The sequence below is a fragment of the Anomalospiza imberbis genome, chromosome 1 (assembly GCF_031753505.1).
Source record: "Anomalospiza imberbis isolate Cuckoo-Finch-1a 21T00152 chromosome 1, ASM3175350v1, whole genome shotgun sequence".
NCBI classification, from domain to species: Eukaryota; Metazoa; Chordata; class Aves; order Passeriformes; family Viduidae; genus Anomalospiza; species Anomalospiza imberbis.
In genome coordinates, this window is record NC_089681.1 from 108,148,591 (window position 1) to 108,172,502 (window position 23,912).

Genomic DNA, 23,912 nt, shown 5'->3' on the forward strand with positions numbered 1-23,912 from the left:
TCAATTATAAGTAGACTTCCAGACACCAGACTAAATTTAAGTGTAGCATGAGTGTCACTTGAAATTAAATTATTTTTTCAAAATTCAGTCTGCCTAATCAAGTGATATAAGGCAACTTTGTTTGTCACTCTCCCCAAGAAAGTTTTATTTTAAGAAATGGTATTTTTACAATGTTTTCTAAAGAAATGCCAAGATGTGCAGAAAGAAAGAGGAAGGCTCTGAGACTAAACAAGAAGTTATCAGCCTGAAGTCAGCCTAGAGACGGTGGATTGCCAAATGGAGCAATGCAATCATGCTTGGTTTATTTAACTTCCCTTTGATTTTTCACACAATGGTGAGTTACGGAGTGGGAAAAGGAAAAGGCATCTTTAAATATGATCCATGCGCTGTCTTCATAATGAAAGGTGGAAACCCAGAGCTTGATGACAGCTCTCCAGGAAAGCAGAGGTTTTTGCTGCTTTGACCCAGTGATTCCTCAGCAATCCTACCCATCACCAGCACAGTGCATCCCTCTCCTTTCAGATGTATCTCCTCTGGCAGGGCAGACTTGCTACTGTGAGTCAGACTGCCTCAACAGCCCTGGGTCCTCTGCAAACTGCAAAAAACCTTCACTTGCAAGTCAAGGGCCCCTCCTGAAATCCTGCACTCCTGTCTTCTCTGCCACGCAGTGCAATGGAATACTTTCAAGGAATGTCAAGTTTTATGCTATGTTTTTGCAAGTTATTATGTTTGCCATTTATTTTCATGGTTTTGTTGCTCAATATATGAGCATTTGGATGAGATTAAAAACTTCAGGGGATTTCTAGGCATTTGATTCCACCACAAACTGCTGGTTTATGCAGGGTCCTCCTCATAGGAGCAGCACTAAATCTTTGAAAACCCAAGTGAAAACCAAAATCACCATTTTAATTTTGTTTGTATTAACAGGAAGAGTATTCTTGTAATTCTTCCTTAAAAACTTTGGCCTCCATGGGACATAGTTGTGCTTTGAGAGCAGCAAGTAGCAAACTTTAGCAGGTGTGGGTTCAGCTGCAAGCTGAGACAGGCATTGCTGCCCTTTGCTGCACTGCACCATTCAAGCCTGACAGAAAAGCCCATTGATGTCTCTTTAAGAACTGGACTTTCAGTTAATTGTAGCCTTTTTATAAAGACACAACTTCTCTTTCAAAACCTCTGCTGCAGGAAACTGGTGTTTTCTAACTGCCTGGTTAGTTTACAACCTGCAAAGCTTTTCTATGTACAGCACTAATGATAGATTTATCCTTCGACTGGATCAACACATCTCTGAGGACCAGCAACATTCAGTTCCTACCCATTACCCATGAGAAAGGAAACCACTCCCTCAGTATGGGATAAAACCTTTTCATCTGCTACAAATTAAGGACAGACTCTTGCTTACTTAGCAGGTCACAATTTACACCTGGAAATGCACACACAATTGTATCTATCCATTGAATAGTATTTAGTTGTGCAAAAAGAAGGTGAGGAAATCTCTGGGTTTGCAGGATGAGTGTTGGGCTTTGGAGTTTTGAGGTTGATGACCTATCTTTGCATCCTAATTTTTTATTATTATCAACTTTTTTTCCTGTTTGAGAATCACACTGACACTAACTATAAATCTTTTCCCAGCTGGGCTAAGTTTGAGGAACTAATAAAACCTGAATCCAAATGTCCTCGGCAGGTTCATGACTATATTTCATGTTCTACTTAAAACCAGAATGAACAAGACCTATATTTAGCTGAACTGCTTGCAGTGAGATACACGGACATCAGTATTTTTTTAGGTGCCACTGTGAATGCATCTCATTCAAATATTACAACATAATTCCAAAACAACAGGATTTAAATTTTTTTTTAAACAAAGAACTTGTACAAAAGCTTAGAAGTGCAGCCGGTCAAAGCATCACCTTGGCCTAGGAAATTGCTCAGCAGTGAAAGCTGGCATTTCCAACACTGGCATCAGAAGGACCAGTCACTACCCACATATTTCCTTTGGATTCAGCATTTGGTGGGAGTGGATTTGAAGTACTGGCCCAGGGTAGTCTGAAGTTTTAATGGCATTCTTCACAGAGAAACTGTTAATGAATTAATGGGTTATGGGTTAAGTTCTGTCATTTCCGTTTTGTCTCTATAACCTTTGTGAGGTCCCTGACTGAGATCTTGTGATATAAGGCCCTTGTCTTAGCAGGACAACGAAGGAACAACTCTGATCCATGCAGATCCCAAGTCCTGTTATTACTAAAAAGCAAAAGAGAATTTTTCAAAGAAAATCTGAAGTTGCACTATCTCTACCCACTGTTATGTTTTCAGGTCCCATCTGGTAATATCTTTCCTCTGTAGTTATAGCCCAAGCGTGATGCATATTTGCCAAAGGCCATTAACACATCACTTCTAAAACAGACACTGAATGAAATATTTTCTGTATTAAGAACATATCTAGTCCTGCTCAAAGTTTTACTGTTTGCACTTCAGTTTCTTTACTCTTTAGGACACCTGAAACTCTAATGAAAATCTGTGTCATCCAGAGTTATTATTTTGAAATTGAAGTTCAGTAATCAAAGCAAAAAATTGGAAACAATTTCAAACTATTAAAAATTGGTTTCTGACACTTAAGCACACACATATAGTTTCTGTTAAAGTTAGCAATAATTCTGCTGCCACTTGTAAGCAGAACTTCCTAATTTACATGGTAGCCTCTGTAAGAGCTTGGTTTTCACCACACACACCCAAACCTCAAGATCTGTGTTTTACAGGGCCAGGGTTAACACATTATTTTCAAAAAGAAAAAAAAAAAATCCAACTGTTCCTGTCCAATTTTGCTTGTTACACTAATATGCAATACAAAAATGTTAATATATTGCATTTTTCATTCCTCTTCCTAAAGAAATAAGCCCCATTGGACATGAGGAAAATGTTTTGCTTTTGAAGAACAATTTGCATTTGCCATGTTTCTAACCATGGTATTTCAATCAGCAGGAAGGAGCACATGAACTCCGTTATCATCGAAGGCAGAGGTTGGTGAGTGGAATAGAGAATGCGAGCAAGGACTCTGGCACTATATAGGGGATATAATCCACTTTCCAACTTCAGCTGTCATTAGAACAGTCTGTTTCCCACCTCACTCAGATTTTAAGTCTCTGATAAATTGCACGCATTTGTCTCTGCCTCATATAGGTCCAATATGCCAGGATAATGCAGGCAACTGAGAAGCTGCATTTCTCCCATGAGGAGTTCACGTTTAGCCGATCAATTTGCTACATTAAAATTAAAGCCAGCGCCACCGAGAGGCATAGAAATTTCAGCAGAGATTGCAGTGGCCCATACCAGCAGGGCACGTCGGAGGTCGCCGACAAGGCTGAAGAAGCAGAGCGGCGATGGCTCCTGTGACAAGACACTTCCCCCTGGTGTCAGACACGAGCTACTGTTCCCATGAGGAATCTCCTGCGCCCCGGAGCAGGACGGTTCCTTACAGGTAAGAGCTGCTTGAAACCCTGAGCTGCTGCTTCAATTATTGTTTCCAGTCTCTGACCAGGTAGGAGCGAACCAGAAGGAAATGGTAAATCTGAAACGCACCTGGAGCAGGTTGTTGAACCACCTTTGTCCACAGCCCTTTGCCACCCATTTCACCCCAGGCGATTGCTGAGCAACACAGATCAAGTCCATAGATCCCAGTTTGGCCAGAGCTGGCCAACAAGGCAACGGGAGCATTCCCCACAGGAAAATGGGAACCAGTAGTGCTAATGGCCTGTAAGCAGCCGGGGATGGGGAGCTGGGTAAGCGCGCCTGGGATTTGCTTCTTCAGCACTTCCTAGGGACGTCATGCTTGGTCTTCTGGTACAGATGAAGGACCTTCGCCTCACATCTTCTTTGCCCTGGAAGGATTGTGTCTGAGGAGGGTCAAAGCTGGGTTTGCCTGTTTTGGGAATGGCAGTTTTAGAGCTGACTAAAATTTACCAGGTCATAACCCCTAAGTGGCTTCAGAGCCCCTCTGCAGTGAGTCTCTGCTTTATTGTAGTCCCCCTCCCCCTTGGATTCCTGTCTTAGAAAATAGGTATCCTCATACTGTGATCAGCTTTTTCTTTTTTCTTTTTTGGTTGCTTGTTTTTTTGATTGTATTTTTTGTTTTGCTTTGTGTTTTGGTTTGTTGTTTTGTTTTTGTTTTTTGGGTTTTTTTGTGGTTTGTTTTGTTTTGGTTTTGATTTTTTTTTCCCCAAGGGGGCCCTTATTTGAATCATTAAGGCTCACCCTCACTTGGTCTCTTGTTCAGTTCCTTTTTCTTCGTCCCATTGCTAAGCCTTGCTCTCCAGATCCTCCTGGTAGTTCCGCTTTCAGGAGGCTACAGTGAAGGGATGGACAAAATTCAAGTTACAATAAAAGCAATGCAGAATGCCCAGGCCAGGGTTTACAGTTCAAGTCAGATTCAGAAGGTGCAACTGTAGACAGTGGCATATATCTTTTTGCACAAGGCTAACAGCACCTGGAGCCAAATATTTCCAGAGCCACCACACCATCTCACTATCCCTGTAATCACCCTTACTCACACAGAACCCTCTGCCCTAAGCTCGCTCCATCATTCCTTCTGCCCATCTTTAGTGTCAGTGCTTTCTTTGCATTTCCACCAGAAGGTGGCATTATTAAACGCCATGGGACCTGAAAGTCATTCATGGTTAAAACAGGGCAACCCAGTCAAGCAAGTGGAGTCACTGATGAGCAAGTACAGAGTGTAAAAAATAGGTTTATGAAAAGTAAGAAAAAATTAGTCACTACATTGTGGTGATGGAAGAAACATCAATTTCTCTGAGGTTTTAGTTATTTGCTTGTGAGCAAATGGAAGTCTGTGAATGCAAAATTAACTACAGGCAGTTTCACCAACAATTCACAAAGCACATCAGAATATCCTGCAAATCACAAAGATGACAGAGATGCTCCAATGAAAACCTTTTGTTATGCCTGTCACAGTTTTATTTTGGTGTCCTGAGTGGTTTCCCTTGCTACTAAAAGTGAACTGAATACTCTATAAGTTGGCTGTACAGATTGTCTTGAACAGGCCTTGCAGTGAAACAGCTTTTCCATGGGATAACAGAGTGCCTGGGCCTTAGCAAACATGAAAGATTAGTAACGGGCAAGATCAAGTATTAGTTCTTTCTCACTCTTGATCCTCTGCAAATACTTTAGTTTTTAAACTAGCCTCCTTTATATTACATCCGCCAGGGAAGGAATATGGCAGGAGAGACTTATGTAGATGTTTAGGATAAGGCCAGTCATTTAATAAGCTTTTAAAGGCTAAACTGAAGTGTTTGAGACAAAGCACACAGAACACAAAGCCACCACACTGTCATCCTTCCTCTGTATCTAAACTCATCACAATAAACACAAAAGTGGCCGGAGAACACTTCTGCTTTTACCACTGCCTTAATTTTTATTTTTTTTTTCCCAGAGAGTCCAGCATTTAAGAGGACTTCACAGTGATGCTTAGGTGATGGGGCTGGGACATTTAGAAAAAAAAAAGAAAAAAAAAATCAATCTCAGGTATCAACTGCTCCTCAGAGTGGAAACAGCCCAGACTTCTTACCTACCTCTAGAAACTGCTTGCTGACATTTAACAGATCACTGAACATGACAAAGAAAGCTCCCTGCTGTGCTATTTCACATTTAAGAAGAATAAACTCATCACCCCTAATGGTACCCCCTGGTGTTCTTTTGCATCAGTGATTTTTATTTTAAGTAAAATTCAGCATACAAAATGACTATTTCTGTCATGTTTGAGGTAAGAAGTTTCAGTTCTTTTTTTTTTTTAATGAGGAGTTCTGTCTATAGCAGCTTTGCAAGCACAACATGTAGAGAGCAAATTAGGCTGAGGAAAAGGATGACTGACACCATTTATAGAATCACCAGTCGATAGAAACAGTAGAATGCACAAGGCTGGTCCACTGAAAGAAAAAAAATGAGGGGAATTGCAGCTTAGCATTGAACAAGGAAAAGATGTTTTTGGCTTAAATAATGTCCTTGTCAGCACAAACAGCTATCTTAGCCAAAGGGATTCATGCATTCAAAAAGATTGAAATAAATTGTGACTGAATCACCTGAGAAACAACAACAATGGTTGTCTCTAAAACTAGGAAATTATTCACTTCCTTTTTTAAGTTTTCTCTCAGATTGCTCTGTTTTGCTGCAGGAAATTTGGAATACATTAAGAAATTACAAAGAAAGGAACTGTACAATGAACTGGTAGCACAAACACTTTACTAACAAGGAAGAATGGGAGCTACAGATGTGCACACTGTGATCCAAATTCACCTGAATTGCAAAAGAAGAACCCCACAAAGCCAGACAACACACAAAGGAGCTGGCTACCTGAAGGAGAGAATGGTTTGATGAGAAAGGTTTGTCCATCTGTGACTTTGGCAGCCTGGATCCACACAATCAATCATAATACTAATTCTTGCATTAGTTGTCCCTTTTTGTTTACTGTCACCTGCTTCTCTTGTGGACCAGCCTCTTCCAAAAGAGGACTTGTCTGAATAATCTGTCCCTGGCCAGCACTGAGATCAGACAGAATGGATGGTGCACTGGCATATCATTGGAAAGTATCTAGTTAGTGTGTTAGGTTAATGTCTGTCTCCAGTTCTTGGGCAAAACTCCTATGCCTCCTGTAAAATGGCAAATTAATGATAAGACTTCCCATAAAAGATAGGAGGGGCTGAAACAATCTTTTGGTGAAAAGCAAAATTTTTATGGTATGGGTTGTTCCACATTTTGCTTTTCTTAAGTTCCTTCCTGTTGCATTTAATATGCCCCCCCCCACACTATCCAAGGAAAAGGTTAATCTCCTTCCAGTCAGGCCAATGAGGTTTGATCCACCCTGTGATTTATTTGGTCAGTGTCACATATCCTGATACCATTTAGTAAAGAGGTAAAATGATTTCTTCTCCTCTTCCCCTGCAAAACATTTAGTTTTACAGAAACATCACTGAGAACGCTTTCCCTTTTCCCCATAATCTTGCCATCTCCTGCCATTCTCCTTTTCTTAGTCTCTGCCAGGTTCTCCAAAAAGCATCTGAAAAAGACAGGCTGCCATGTGTTAAAAGGGACCTCAGAGCTCCCCTTCTGGAGACTCAGTCCCTTCCACTCTTATTTCTCTCCAAGCAATTGCAGGACCTGCACTCACAATACCTTTCCTCTATTTTCTGCATTGTCTCATTTGCTCAGAGATTTTTTTTTTCCTCTTTTGTCTCCAGTTTTCCTTGCAGGCTCTCCCAGGGACTCTGTTCATTGGTAAGCCATCAGAAGGGATTTCAGGATTCATTCACATCCTCTTGATTTTCACGAACTGGTAGATATATTTTCTAATCTTCATTTTCTAGAGTTCACACATCATAAGTTTTCAGCATCTGTAACTGCAACCATTTTTCTCTTTTTTGTGGTGGAGCGTCCCTCTTTCAGCAGAAACATTCTCGCTCAATAGTTTCCTTACAAAGACAGCCCTTCCCATCTGGCAATTTAGCACGAATTGAGTTGGTATTACTGTAGGTGCATTTGCTACTCAAAGCCTTCCAAAGGACTGGGCAAAAAGCACTGTACCAGGTAGGCACTTTCTTCAAACTAGTGCCATATGGATCATTCTAAACTGGAATTCACATGGCTGCAGACCTTTTCCCTGCTGACAGTATGCCCGAAAGATCAGAAGCATATCTGAAGTGCAGCCTGTGTGCTAAGGACTGATGATGGTCAACACTGCTTGCAAAATGTTGCTGCTGATGGGAAATCATTCCTAACCAAACAGAGTTCTTACAGGGTCAAAGAGATTTAAAATCTGGATTCAGTTCTATTCACTTCTCCATCTGGAAATCAAGAAAAATCATCACTGATGAAATTCAAAGAAGATACCTAGTTTGATAGAGCTGAAAATAATGAGTGGGGCAAGACAAGCATGCAGATGCATGGTGGTTTACTGAGGAGAAAAAATTTACAGCCAGAACTAAGAAACATCAATGCCTAAGAGAGCATTGTAAAGAGCAAGAGGTGTTTTTTTCCTGAAAAGCATGTACTCAAAGAAAGATTTTCTGTCATAGTTATTGTGGCTGAAGAGCTGAACTTGTGGCTCTAGTGCAACAACATGTCAAAGAAGAGATTAAAGACGTCCTAACAGAGGCAAAAGAACAGCAAGAGGAACAGCTTCTGGTTTCTGTGAGCAGAGCTGATGAAATGAGTACAACAGTATTGTCTGCTTATCTGATGTGCACATCAGACTTTAAGGACTGCTAGTAAACTGAAGAGAAAATGTAAGTGATCTGCAGAGCAATAACCTGCACAGGAGGAACATCTCCCAGAGACCAATTTAAAAATCTACAGACGCAGCTTGTGAAAGATGAGTGACAAGGTCCTTCCCATACAATTGCTTTATTCTGGTAAAACCTGAAACCAGCAGATCCTACATCTCATGCTTCAGGCTTTTCACATCATATTCACATCAAGCTTTTCAGCCAAACAGAAATTATTGGGCAGTGTAACAGTGTCAGAGATAGCAGATGAGATAGCAGCAAATGGCATAACTGAACAAAAGCTACACCTGTGTCTGGAATAGCACCAGAGAGCAAACAAGAAAACATATAATCTCTTGTGGACAGAGATGTCTGATTCTTCCTACTCTCACTACCATCTTCTGTAGATTTCTTGTTTCTGCTTCTCATTGTGTATTTTCAGTTTCTGCTGACCACAAGAAAGCAGTCTCCCCTGTTGAGAAATGGCTTGTACTTTTGCTTTGCTGGCCTATTCTGGGAAACAGAGGAGACCAGCACCTGCCAGCTGGCAGCACAGCTGTTCTGCTGGCAGGACTCACAACCATCCCACTTGACTACCATATATCCTCTGTGCTCTCTTCTCCCTTCTCAGGATCCCCCAAAAGACAAATAAGGCCCATCTCACTCTCAAGAGAAATTCATAGAAGCTGCTGAGCTTCCTGGTGTGACAGAGAGCCTCGGTAAACCTCAGCACTTTGCATACTCTGCCCTTAGACCACACACACACACGCACATCCTACCTCTTATTCAGTATTCTGACCACTGTTACATTTTGTCCTGGGCGGTGGTAGGAGGTAGATTTGCTGTTTATAAAACCTGCAAACAGAAAACATCAAGCAAAAAGGTACTGTAAATTAACATGCCTTCATTTCTATTTTTAGTAAGATAAGTAAGATGTAGAAAGATCAAGCAATAGTGGTTCAAAGGAGCCTTCCCTACACTACCTATACTGTAGGAATGTGCCCCCTGTTGATGGAGTAAACAAGTTACCCTTTGTCTCCTTAAAAAGGACAAAAGCCCAGAAGTTTCTCTCCTCAATTTGGTTAAAAGACACCTCATAGGACCTTGGAGACTTCACCTCAAACTTAAGGATAGCCAATTGGACAGAAGCCAAAAAGTCCCACCTAAGCAATTCGCTAGAAAAGAAGAGAACAAAAGAAATAAATCGCTTTTTGTGAAGTGTTTTAGCAGGAGCAAGAGCCTCTTGCCCTGGCTCGGTTTTTCTCTGTAAAGAGCTTTTTGATTTTGCCTTTTATTAAAACTTTTTTGTTTCCAACACTGTCACAGGAGCCATAATGCTACTTTTATGCCACCTGAGGTAGCTGAGCTATCAAGGGTATAATGTTTGTCTATGAGAACTTATAAGACTTGGCTCAAATAGATAAAACATTACTATACAGCTTTTCTCTTCTGCAATTACATAATGCAACTTGCAAAATTAGTTATCTGTCAGAGAAGGACTAGAAACACACTTCCCACACACCCACCAAGGGCCTGCCTCCTCTCTGGTCTCTACAGAGGATTCTTTGATTTTTTTTTTTTTCTGAGATTAAGAAAAGAACAAGGTTTCAGTTGAATGAGAGCTGAGTGACATCTATGCTTAGTGACTTCAGTTTTAATGATTGTTGGATGAGATGAAAATACATTAATTCAGTAATCAGTCTCCCAGTGGAAACTGTGGTTTTTTTTAAACATTATAAGATGTGTTTAATTCTATTTCTGACTTAAAGGGACTATCTCTGATGAGCACTGAGGAGAGAACTACTTGTGATACAAGTCTACTAAGGAAGTCGAAGCTTCCGCTAAGAGACACAGCTACCTAGTGATATCTGCTTTTTACATCTGGTGAATACTGCTGTGTGGGTAGCACCTCCCTGGCAGAGCTACCTGAAGAGAAGCAAGAGATTCAGCACCCTTAGGGCAAAGAAGATTCTTCACATCATCTGAGAAGAAAGGAGAAAAGGTAAAATTCATAAAATGCAATTGCTCAAACATTTGTGTATCATGTACACTCATGATATGTGTGAATGTAATGCTTTTTAATTTACCTTTTATAGTTGCTCAGGTAATTTTTCTAAGCAGTATTAAGAATTCTTGCATCATCAGAAGTGGGTGTATTCTGTGACCGTATGTTTTTATGTATTCAAATATATTATGCTGAACCCAGATTAAATTATGTCTGGGTGCACGTGCAGTTAGGTGCAGCTGTCATTTCTACACCACTGGTGTCAAATGGTTCTGTCCTTGTGACTTGTAAATCAGATTAAATTCCTCTCCGTGTGGAATGGAACAGAACTGTAGGCTGGAAAGGTGTCATGCTTGGGACCACACACAGTAGTTCTCAGATTAATGATAATCAATGTTTGCTGGTATGTAGCAGCAACACACAGGGCTAAGACAAGTAAAGCTAAGAAACTCATTTCTCATTTCTCTTCTGCTTCCCATTCCTAAAATGAAGACAAAGGGGAAGTACATAGCTCAGGCTTAGAGTTCTGATATTTCAGACTAAAAAAATGCCACTTGTGATGTGAATAACACACACAAGAACAGAACTCGGACTTAATTTTCTGGTATGTTAGGCTAAAAGAATGATGCTGTGATGTGAGTAACACACAGACTCATAAGTCAGCAAGATATTTTCCCTGTGTCCATCTTATACCACTCAAAACTCTGTATCTGCCTATTAGAAAAGAACATACATATGAAAATGACAAATTCCTGTTATTCATTCAGCCACTGAAAATAAGTCCTTATTGAAAGCTCATGACAGCTTTCAGTAAACGTAATTTCGTAAGAAAAGTCTGATGCATGTTTATCACTGTCTTCCTATGGTGGGTGACATGCCTGATGGGAAAGGTGAGTGAGTGAAATTCTGAACTGCTATGAACAATGAGTTTGCTTTTTACTTTGCTCTACATAGAACTTAACCCTCTCTGATTTGCCACCTGTGGCCCACATCTTTCACTCCCGTTTGCTTTCCTGTCATCCATTTGAACATCCCTTTGTCCTTGATGTGCAAGTTGCACAGTACTGCAAGGACTAAGCACATGCATGCTAAGGACAGTACCTTGTTCAAGCGTGCACATGCATCCATCCCATAATGCTTACATAATGTCTGAGAACCTGCAGTGAGTCGTGTCCCAAGCTGTCACTCGTGATTCAGGTTTGTGGAGTAACCATGTGGTCTTGACGCACTGAAAGTCACTGATATTTTTATATTCTTCCCTTCTCAGAACTGGGGGAAAAAACATGAGTTCTTCAAGTACAGAGTCCCTTGAAATCGAACTCTCTACCTTTTATGACTATTATGATAGTTATTACGATGCTCCAAAACTATGCAGTAAAGAAGGCGTCAGGAGGTTTGCAGCCTCCTTCCTACCTGTTCTGTATTCCCTGGTATTCCTGGTCGGGCTCGCTGGAAACATTCTGGTCATCGTGGTCCTCTTCAAATACAAGAGGCTGAAGAGTATGACTGATGTGTACCTGCTAAACCTCGCCATCTCAGATTTGCTCTTTGTTTTATCCTTGCCATTCTGGTCTTATTTCACAGTAGACCAATGGGTTTTTGGAACTCCCTGGTGTAAAATCATTTCGTGGATCTACCTGGTTGGGTTTTACAGTGGGATATTTTTTATTATGCTCATGAGCATAGACAGATACTTGGCAATTGTTCGTGCAGTGCTTTCCTTGAAAGCAAGGACCACCTTCCATGGCTTGATTACCAGCCTTGTCGTGTGGCTAGTAGCTCTTTCAGCCTCAGTCCCCGAGCTTGTATTTAGAGAGTCTTTTAATGAACATAATTTTACTACCTGCAAGCCGAGATTTCCAGGCAATTTCACAACATGGAAGCTTTTTTCCACTTTGGAAGTCAACATTTTAGGGCTCCTAATCCCTTTTATAATTATGACATTTTGTTATTCCATGATCATTAAAACATTAATTCACTGTAGAAATGACAAAAAGAATAAGGCTGTGAAGATGATTTTTGTTGTCATGATTGTGTTTTTCTTTTTTTGGACCCCCTACAACATTGTTATTTTCTTACAACTGCTGGAATTTATGGGAGTCATTAAAGACTGTCAAGTGAGCAGGAGTCTGGACTATGCTTTCCAGGTAACGGAAATCCTCGGCCTTTTTCACTGTTGCCTCAACCCAGTCATCTACTTCTTCATGGGGGAGAAATTTAAGAAGTACCTGAAGATGCTCTTTAAGAACTGGCAGTTACCAGGGTATTTCTGCAAGTGGTGTGGAGTTCACATCACTTACCACAACGAATCTACCAGTTCATTCCACACACAGTCTACAGGGGACCAAGACGCGTTGTAACACATTTAAGATCAGCCACTGAACTCAGCAGCAAGCAAACTGACAACAGCAGGAACTTTGAAAAGCTAAGCAAATGCAGACACATTTTACAATAAGCTAGTGCCAGATAATTACTTGCTTCAGCTTTATTTGTGCCTCTAGATTTTCTGAGTATTACAACAGAAGGTGTCCCAAATGTGGAACATGGAGGATGGACATACAAGGTTTCTCTGCTGTGATTACAAATCACTGCTCAGCTCTGTGCAAAACACTGCACTGCATGGCTTCTTTTTTATCACCATCAAGACATTGGCCTGCATGGAGGGGCAGAGGTGAGACAGCACCTTGTCATCAGCACATGCACTTGGAAAACATATTCATGTATTCAAGAAGGAAGATTGTAATCATACTTCTTTATTCTGCAGTTGATCTGTGTAGGGCATGTTCACCCATGATTCTTAGGCAGCTATTAGCAGTACCTGCTACATTTAAATGTTTTGTTTCAGGGGGGATGATATACCCCGTATCATTAAAAAACAGCACAAAATATATTCTCTATGTGCACAAAGACCCAAAGCAAAGCCATTACGTTTCATTGTAGCTGTGTCTTCTCTCAGGTTGACATATATGTCTACATATAGGTGTATATATAGGCATTTTGAATTACTTTATCACTGTAATTCAGGACAGCAATTCTGTATTTTAACTAACATAGAAAATGTTTTGAATAAAAAAAGTATTTTGTATTTTAACTAACATAGAAAATATTTTGAATAAAATACTTTTGAATAAAAGTGTTTAAAAAAACTTATTTTCCAGCATGCATGAATAAATTTAAAGCATCTTGGTTAAAAGTATGTACTTTAAAATGAATGTCCTTTCTTCCAAAAGTATTTAACCCCAAAACTCAATTTTCATTAATTGGAGAAGTATCTGGCAAAACAAAAGAAAGTAAAAACAGAGATTGTGTAAAAAGGGTCTGTCATAACTTAGAAACCACACATAGAATCTGTGCACTTAATAACAGCAAAATGCAAACTGTGTGATTTCCCAGTAGCCACTCACAGGATATTAATTCATTAGAAATCTGCAACAGGAAGGAAACTCACACAGCAGTGTTTAGATTTTGGCACAAAAATGATTTTAAAAGAGGCAAAAAATCAGTAATGTGGTGGCAGACAAATAGAGAGTTGAAAAATATGTATTAGAAGATATTTCTGGTGTGTGTTTTTGCTGGACAACAACAATTCAGATTACTTACTATAAACCAGATGAATTATTTTCTTACACTGTTAATAATAAAGTGCTTGCTCAGCATTCAGCCAAGGCTGCAAAGAGCAAATAAGGCATTAAAATGCATCAGGAAAGGGCTGAAGAAGAAATGCAAAAATATTGTAGTGCCATTGTACTCATCACTCTAAATGAGAGACGTAAGTGGAAGCTCATCTCCATGTGACCTCTCTCATGATACAAGACTGAAAATAAAATGCAGTACACTTAAATCTCACACACACATGTATCCATCATAATTTTGGGAATGCGCTACCATTTGCAGTTCGCTGAAGATGACAAGCGAGGATCTGCATTAATGCAGATAATAATAATAGCTGTGGAAGACATTACTTGAAGTAAGAAAGAGCCCTTATTTTCAAGAAAAAGACTATAAATTCTTACTACTCAAAACCTTAGAATCCACTGCGTAAATCACTTAGGAAAAACTGATAGAAAGGGTTATGCCACCCATCACCTTTTTTGAAAAGGAAAAGGAAGACAAATTCAACTGTGAGGTGCTTCAAATTCTCTCAGATGACACTGAAGTCATCATAACATCCCAAGGTGGCACGGCACATCATCCTCACAGCTGGTGATGCTGATAGCAGAGGCATTGTAAACTGCTGAGCTATGCACTTGTCTGGTGCACAGACTAACCTGGAAGCCAGACAGCTTCCACTGCAGCTTCTTTTATCTTTGTCCTGCTCTGTGATCCCTCTAGTCAGCAAGAATGGTCCTTGCTTTCCAGACTAAGGGAAAGGCTGCCTGTGCTGGTCTGGCAAAAATGAGGGTCAACAAGGAACAAACAAGCTGTAGGCTCTTGACAGCTGTAATGTAAGAGACATGCAGGGCAAAGAGTGGTATCAGGGAATGGTTTGCAGGCTGGTCCAGGTCTGGGCAAACTCTGTGCTGAGGGAGGATGCTGTGGAATTAAGGGGGTGCACCCAGCAGCCATGCAGCAATGCCACTAACAGAGCCAGTGCAGAGCCCTTCTCCCACACAAAACTCAAATGTGTCTCATGTCACAGCTCGGCTTTGTACCCCATGGCCTGTGCACGTTTCCCTTGGTGCAGAGGATTCCTGGTGCAGCCAGAACTCCTCACAGGCGAATGATGTCTTGTTCCTCTGTGCCATATAGCCTCTTCCAGCTGTCCCAGTAATATTCACAGCTGCTCAATGTGTGTGCTGGACGAGCAGCTGAGCTGAGCTGAAAGTTGAGCTCTTAGCAGCTTTGCTGCATTGGGTGCAAAGAGGAGCTCATGTTAAATTGATGGGTTCAGGAAATCAGGTCCTGATGCTGGAGCTTATTGAACATGGCTGGCTTCCTCCTCTGTCATCTGATCAAACCCCCCTCCCAAGCTGCAGTGGACAATGCCACTCCTCTTTTGAGGGCTTTGAAATCTGCTGATGAGAAAGGATGAGATAATAGCAATTACTACAGACAAAAATAAAGTAGGGATTTTCAAAATGTCACTTGATAAAGGTGTTATTTAGCTGAACAAAAGTTTCCAGCAATGAAGAATGTATGTACAAATTTGAGTGAAGCAAAGCTGACTCATTCTTAAAATCACATTTTTACATCAAGGTTCCTCAGAAGGCCACCCTGCATACTCTCTTCAATTATGCTAAGCAGCCACAGAAAGGTAGATGAAGGGGGAAATCAGCTAATTAGATTATATACAAATAATGATGAAAAGATAACAAGTCAATTGTTTTTTCATTGGTGCTTAGGCCACCACAGTCACTCTCTAAACAAAAAGCTGAATTACACTTTTACTCTGGGGGATAGTTTTACCCCTTTTAATGGTACAGAAGGAGCATCGTGGTCTGCAGCCTGCTCCCAGTCAATCTGCTCCTCTCAGTGTGAGAGCCAGTGAGGAATTGCAATTCTCTTTCCTAGACTGCAACTGCTTGTCACTGTCCCAGCACTGCCCAGCTCTGCACACCTGCTCTAGAGGGGAGTGCAAAACTGCCAGCATGGATCTACATGACACATTTTCCTGCAAGAGCTCTTAATTCTTTGCAGTTTTATCCAACATCTCTCTCTTAACACAACCAGAGACCAGCTTCATCACATCCTGCGTTGTGGAAACCCAGGGCAAAGGGAATATTTCTGTCTGCCCTGAGGGGTTCTGACTCCCAGGGAAGCACTGATTTTGACCCTCATTCATGGAGAAAGCTTCTAAAGCCTCAAGATAAACTAGAAACCACAAAGGTGTGAAATAGATAATAGAGAGTAGTATAGTATGTCACTGGGTGAGAAATTTAGGTTTTAGGATTTTTAGTATGTTGTAGATGGGAACAAGATGGAGGGGATAGGGTGTTGTCTCATGTTCCTTTTTCTTCCTTTTTCTTCATGGGTTTAGGTGGTATCTTGTAATTGGGTAGAAAAATCCACATTGTGGGTCTTTAGGGGTCAGTTATTGGGTTAGAAGGTAAAATAATCTAGGTGTCACTTCTTAATTGGGCAACTTAGTTTTTGATTAGGCTTAAAAGGCTTTGCAAAATGAGATTGTTAGCCATTTTTGTGCTGTTTTCCTGCATGCAAGGTCTGGTGCAGACAGTGTACTGAAGCTTTGGTAAGATAACAATAGAACAAGAAGCTGAAGACTGAAAAAGTCCTATGCATCTCCTTTTCCTGGCACAGAACTGCTCCAGGAGGGTTTCCTCCATCAGGGGAGCCCCCAGGGAGTGGCCCAACTTGGGGCCAGCAAAGCCATATTGCCTCTTATGCCAACATCTCCATCTCACCTGATTTACAGTTAGAAATCAAGGGCCATTTAACAGTATCAATCAAAATAATCATTAAAATAGTGCTTAAGGCAATGCCTACTGAAAGTTCAGCTTTGCTACTCCAGTCATGAAAGGAGGAGACTAGAAATGATACAATAGTGATACAATAGAGATTTGTAGCATTTGTATAACTGATAAGACCATTCAAAGGAGAAGGCGTGGTGGTTGTATCTGCAATCATCTTACTATGACACAGCAAGTGCCAATGGCAATCATGGAGAAATCAGTCCTAAAGCAGTGAGCCTATCACTGAGGAGACACCGAGTTAGAAGCTCCCAGGGTGATTTTCTTTCTCACAGTCATCCAGCAGCAACATCCATCACAAAAACTAACAAAATCCCATCTTATGGGACAGTCATTGAGTCAAAGACACTTCTCACAGAAATGAAGCTCAAAAACAAAGAAGCTTTTTATCTGTTCCAGGTCAACAAAACCAACTTCTCCGCGTTAATTCAGCCCAAATACATGACTGATGAATGGATCACACTCCTTCAGTGTTTGTACTTTTTAACTTCATTTTTTATTTTTCAAGTCATGATTGAAGAGTTGAAGTTTCTCTGGGTTTTTTTCTTGTTTCAAAACAAGTAACAGAACACATCCAGTATAAGTAGCTCTGTAACGGCATAATGTAAGGTCTTTGTGAATTCGAGTGTTGCAAAATAAAATTGCTAAGGCACTAAGATTTTTTTTAATTCCAAGATTTTTGCTTGCTTGCATTTAACAATGGCAAGTAATCAAGAATCTGATCTGCAAGAATCAGATCTTTTTCTATAGATACAAAATGCTCATAAAAAGTACTCTTGGTGATGCTAGCAACATGTAAGACAACAGAGACTGAATGAAGATTGACATTACTAAATGCACTCTTCTTCTCAAGAGAGACTAGTGGCATACAATCTGCATTTTCTAAGAAGGTCGAAGCAGCCAAGTTCAGGAAGAGACTTTTGTATCTGGGACAACAGGTGGACATCCCAGCATGAAGAGCATATTTGTTTCTTTGGCACAGGAACTTTGCACTCCTTAAAGAACCTCCATAGAAGTACTGTGGTTTGGGCAGGACAATAGAAGAGAGGACCCTCCCTAGCATTTAACCTATTACCATTACTCACAAACAGAGAGAGCAGTACTGGCTTATAGTAAAACAAAGTGAGGAAAGACCACAACACATCTCTGTACCTGCTTATAACTAGTAAGCTGAAATTTGACCCCAAGCAAGACCATGACTGCAGGCTGAGTGAGTGACTTGCCTTTTCTACTATCAAAGTATGTGGGAAAGATGCAAAAAGTGCATAGAAGGAATATAAGGATGGATTTTTCTGTTGCTTACACCCTTTTTGCTCATTCACAAGCACTGGGAATGTAAAGAAAATATGTCTGGTTGATTGCAGGGAGCAATGACATGTTCTGCAGGCTCTGCAGACAAACAGCACTGGGAAGCTGCAGAGAACAAATCTGCCCTTGCTATGAAGAATCTTGTTTACGCTTTCTAGAACAGCAAAACCCATAGTATGAGGTGTCACACAAAACTCCTAAGTCCTACAAAGAAAAGGATGCAGGGTTTACTAAAGGAAAGATTCTGGCTGTTTTCACCTCACTTCTGCTTTACCAGCCCATCCTTGCACAATGCAGGTCACTACTCGCTTCCTTTCCTCAGAAATATTAGAGAAGCTCAAAAATCTCCCACAGGAAGGTTGGAACCTGTCTGCTGCTGCTCTGGCTTTTTGCATGAACCTCACACACCACCACCTCATCTCCACAGTCACATGGAGTCAATCCATTCACTTCCTCACTGGCTTAAGCTCACACTCTCTGCACACAGAGGTCACACAGTGGGATGCCCGTCTTGTCACGACACCACAGAGTGTTTTCCTTTTGACAAGGCAGTTCCATGAAGATGTCCCAGCTCATTGCAGGAGAGTTTGACTGGATGACCTTTAAAGGTCTCTTCCAACCCAAACACTTCTGTGATTCGAAGAAAATATGGAAAGGGCAAATTTTTGATGGTAGGTGCATTGGCTAATGATAAACACCTTTTAGCCTAAAATTTCCTCTACATTTTCATTTCATCTTCACATTAAAACTGTTTTAGAGTAAGCCAAGCCTATTTGTCAACATTACTGCAATAAAGTATTTCATTAATTCTGCTCTGAATTCTTATTATAATTTTATTCTGATTGGGGAAATAATTTCAGAAGTCCTCACATAACCAAAAACTGTAGAAAAAATTCAAGGATTTGTCTTATTTAGCACACCAAAGCAACTTAAATAGAATAAATCTACCACATTGCCCAGTAAGTAGCTCATTACACATATCCATAGGAATGTACCAGACCTTAGGGAAAAAAGCTAGCATTAGAAGTAAAATTTCAGTAAAGTGATGAGTGCTGAAGACTACTGGAAAAAATAGGATTTTTTTCTGTGGTTTTTTTTATCTACTGCCTATAGTGTAAAAGACTACAGCATTTTATAGACTCTATCAACATGAGACTGTGAACAGAATTTAAACAATCAAACATCATATTAGGATTTATGAAAGGTCAATTCTTAAGTGATAACTACTTACAATTTACGTTAGAGACTGAGAAAGCAAGGTTAGTACTAGATACACAAGGTTCTGCTGAATTTTAATTTGCATGTTGGTTTTTTTTTAAATTCCAGGAATGGGTTTGTACAGAGTCAGAGCAACTATTAATAGTGTCAGAAACGGGGGGGACGAAAAAAAGCCCAACTTTTCTCTAAGGCAATTCACAATGAAGACCTCAGTCATAATATGATACAATAGAATATGATCTGAATTTTAGGAGGGCACATGCCAAATTCTTGAATTGTCATACCAGCATAATTCAGTGGGTATATAGAGGGTTCCAGGTTCCTAGAGAAATGTAAATAAAGCTCTATAACTGTTAACTAATTGTACAGAGATAGCGATGGAAGAGCTGATACTGCCCAACAACAGAGCAATAGGCAGCTAGTATCAATGTTAATTCTAGGGACACCTAAAAAGTCTGCCATGTTTTCTAGACGTGAGGCCACAAGATTTCATAAAGTTATTGCTTTTGCAAAAGCAAAATGAAACACAATAAAAAAAAGAAATTAAAAATCAGTGAGAGCCTTCACAACAAAAGCCACAGCCTGGTCAGGGAATGGCACAAGGTTTGAGTGTACTCCAACAAGAGCAGTGGCTGAGAACCTGGTAGGTGAGACCTTGTAGAGACTCAGCAGCCAGATGTGACATTTGAATGAAAGTGTCTTTCTACTTTGTGACTGCAAACGCAGAGAGTCCCACACAGACAGACTGTGGTGCACAGGGGCAGAATATAATTGATACCAGCTGTATTTGTGCAATAATGGTCATGTTTAGAAAAAAAATCGTGTTTTATTAACACTGCCTTATTAAATGCCCTCCACTGTCTGCACTGGCCTCCTTATCATGGTGGTGCAGACTTCAACCAGGCAGAAGTAACCTAGCCATATCAGTACCTCCTAATCTGAGTTAATATACCCAAACCAGACCCTGGTACCCTAGTCCTTTATTTCTCCCTGAAAACAAACTAACAAAATCTGTTGAGGTTTGACCTTTAGCTTTGCAAGGGATGTCGGTCAATCTGAGTCTTGCATTTGCCAAATAGAAATCAAAACTCTGCCCTCCTTTGCAAAACAAGGCATTTTGCAGACAAAAAGTACTACAATTAGATAGTATTAGAAAAACAAAAATCTGTGTATTACTTGTTAGATTCCTTGCTTTGTCTCAAGACATCAAGAACCGTGCACTCTCATTTACTCACAGCCCAGAAAGTTTAATCTCCTTCCACAGAAGATGAAAACAACTTCATAATGCATTATTCTAAACACAAGTCTTGGGTTTTGAGCAATTTCTTCCAAACATTTCTCAGCCAATGGGTCATTGTCCTGAATCATGAAGGTTTGAAGACTAAACCCCTACCTCTTTTTAACTTGCTTACCCAATTTAACTGAGGTTTTGACATTTGTAATCAGCGGGGGTTTCACCAATTTGCATGAACGCACTAAAACAGGTAATAGGAAAAAACAGAACTTCACAAGAAAGGATAGGAACATTCTTTCAAAGCCAAACCAGCATCGCGATTTTGCATCAAAAGGTCTACAGCCTGATAACAAATGAGCAAGCTCTCAAATCAGAATACACTATGGAGCACCAACCAAGGCTGTTGAATAGAGCTTATACTTTTAAATTATTTCAGTTGCTGTTTGTCTTGCAGAGCGTGAACTTCAGAGTTTTGGAGTGTTATTTTTGCAAACTGAGTCATGGCAAGCAAGCAGCTGAATCAGCAGTCAAAGCTGAGTCTGTTGTACTGGAAAGAGCTTAAAAACTCAGAAATTTCAGCTCAAATTTGTACGAAATAAAGATTTCACCCTAAACTTCTAGGTCCTGAAACTCAAAAAGAGATGATCTGATATGCTGTGCTTCAAAAGAAGATACTGGGCTAGACATACCTTAGGCAAACTCAGTGCCATTATTCTTATACACAAAACCAAAGTTCTATTAAATGAGATAAAGAGAACAAATGCAACAAAAAATATGAGCTGATCTTTGTGTATTTTTAAAGCTCTCAGCCTCGGAGACTAAAGGGTTCTTGGGAGCTGTGCTAAATCCTTGACGAACTCAGAGAGAGGAGAAACCTTAGCAATCTCTCAAGGTTCCACCTTGCAGGACAAGTACAACAGCATGGTTATTATCCAGAGAAGGTGCTTGCTCACCAGCAACCACAGAGAAAGCAAACCAGAGATCATCCAACCTATTGTTTTGTGAACTGAAAATAGGTGATGCCTATCAATGACTGACAGAACCAGCATGGCTTCTATCTTGCTCAGATAAAATAAAAGACAAGATGGTGACAAGCAGGTGGGGAGAAACTACCAGCAGAGCTGGTACTGATGGACATTCCCCATTCTTGCAGTTAGGCAGATTTTTATTAGGATTTGGATGAATTTTCCCCACATTGCACATCCAGCCAGGGGAGCTGAACCTTTCCTACAGTTCACCTTCCTTCTTTCATGTAAAAATTCTCCACATGTAGCTAAGACATCTGAAAACTACAGAGCTCAGCATCATTCACCTTTGCCAGTTTAGTGACATGCAAGGCCATAGCATGTAGCTGGAGGCACCAGAAGGGGAAATTATTTTCCTTCCCCTCTCCAATGCCAACCTACTTAGTTTAAAAAGAACAAAAAAATATCCTCAATTAAAAAAAAACAAAAAAACCCAAAAAAACAAGGAAAGCAAAACCAACAGAAAACCAAAACCAAAAAAGAACCCACCCTTCACCCAACATATTAGTATGCCTTCCCTAGTCTTCATTAGACTTCACATCCAGATCATGCTTTGTAACACTGAATATTCTTTTTTTGCTTGCAGCTCCATAGTGCTTAAATGTCCCCAGTTACAACACTTTGTACTGTACCTACAGTAACTGGAGAAACAACTTTTATGCAAGTCAAGTATGCTACTACTGTGATCTCTTTTCAGTATCTTTGCATGGACTGAGTTTTTCAGAATTTAAAAGATAAAAACAAAACCACAACAAAAAGCCTTCTGGCTCATTTCAGCTTAGGTAGCATCTGCTCTTGCATCTAAATTACTGGCATCTGTCCAAGTTCTCCTAATTTCCTAGGATGGGTAAAAAGCTTAGTTTTGGGGTGAAAAAGCTTAGTTTTGGGGTGGTAATGGTATGTGGTCCCTCTTATCACAATAAAAGACATTAAGAAGAGTACAAAATTTGACTAATCCACACAGGGTCTACCTTTTTATTTTTTCCAGCACCTCTGAAGTGTTTGAATCAAAGTAAACAGACCTGAAGGGTTAGACTAGGAAAAGTTAAAAATGGGCAGCTTGCTGCTAGCTGTTTCTGCTAAACTTTACTTCAACACAAGCTAGATGGACTCAGTGCTTTAAACAAAGTCATGTCTGAAAGTGTCTCTGGCCACAGTCAAAAGATTCATGTTGTCTTGCCTTCAGCTTTTGAAGTAGATACTGCTCTGGATCAAAGGACCAGGAAAGCAACACAGATGGGGATGCAGAAGACAATAGACAATTATTTTGCAGGAAATCATGCTAATACTTTGTGAGTTCACTATAAGGTTCTTGGGTTCTTCAGCACATTGAATCTACCTATTTATTATTAGTACAGACCACATCCTAAATTGGAGGGGGAAAAAGCAAAACAGATTAAAAGAAAATATGTAAAGTGTATGCAGGATTCAGACCCATCTCTCAGAGTTTAAAGTCTTCCAGGAAGTCTTGATGGTACAGCAGAGTGCTTCAACATCCAGAAATAGAATTTAACATGGAAGACACAAGAAAAGAGTGCCAATTTTTCTTCTGCACAGTTTCTGTATTATTCCATTTCTGTTTGCTGTGAGAAGAGCAACTAACACTTTTAGCAAACAGAAGAAAGGTCTAAAGCTCAGCAACAAGCAAGGCATGAGGAAGGTTAGGAGCAAGCTATCAGTTCATTTTTCTTCCTTCTCCTCAACAGTTCATCCTGTGTTTTGGCCAACCCCTTCACCCATAGCACAGGAACAAAACCAGATCCCACAGCCACAAGACATAACAGCAGTTCAATCTCTCCCAGGGCAAGTGCTTTGGACAGTGCTATTGGACAAGTCTACAGCCAGAGCAGACTTCTGGTTAAATTTAGACTAGAGATCCATAAAGAGTGTTCACTCTGTACACCTGACCACAATGAACTTGAGAAAAGGAACCTCTGAATGAGATTTAAAAGAAAGGAGACAGACGTAAGCAAGCTGGATGCACAGGCATCTTCATCCAGCTTGCAAGTTGCCGATGGATAGGTGGAAGGACTGGAGATCAACTCCATTTTAGACAAAAAAAGACATATTGAAGGAATTTTTAAATTTCTCTACACGAAAGCCTTTCCTACTGTGAGAGGAAGAACCAGCAAGAGTTCAGGAAGAATGAAACAGCAAATAGGTAAGAATTTCTTACCTACTGCATCAGAGGGGTGAGTTGCTAGGCATCTGCCCACACTGGCCCAGATCTGTGCTCTGGCCCACATTTACAAACAGCTAAAATGCTCAGTTAATATTAGTATAGAAGCATGAGCCCTATGGAAACACCGAGTTTATTAAAAATAGTGCATATACTTACAGTGAATAAAAAAACTTAAACAGGAAAAGCCTTTCAGATCATAGATATTGGCAGCAATTTCCTACTGAATTTGCACTGATATTCAACAGATCCAC

General features: G+C 40.3%; 1 protein-coding gene and 1 long non-coding RNA gene across 2 annotated transcripts in view; both read left to right on the forward strand.

The window, feature by feature from the left end:
* LOC137482541 (uncharacterized) overlaps positions 1-23,912 on the forward strand; it is a 71,213-nt gene that overhangs the window by 37,783 nt on the left and 9,518 nt on the right. The window lies entirely within an intron of this gene.
* Positions 10,510-13,321, forward strand: CCR4 (C-C motif chemokine receptor 4). The gene has a single exon (XM_068204723.1). It carries the CDS (start codon positions 11,550-11,552, stop codon positions 12,624-12,626), a length of 1,077 nt encoding a protein of 358 aa, XP_068060824.1. The 5' UTR covers positions 10,510-11,549; the 3' UTR covers positions 12,627-13,321.

Bases quoted from the DNA above. Each gene is read 5' to 3' on its own strand.
- CCR4 (XM_068204723.1), top strand. From the start codon at position 11,550: ATGAGTTCTTCAAGTACAGAGTCCCTTGAAATCGAACTCTCTACCTTT.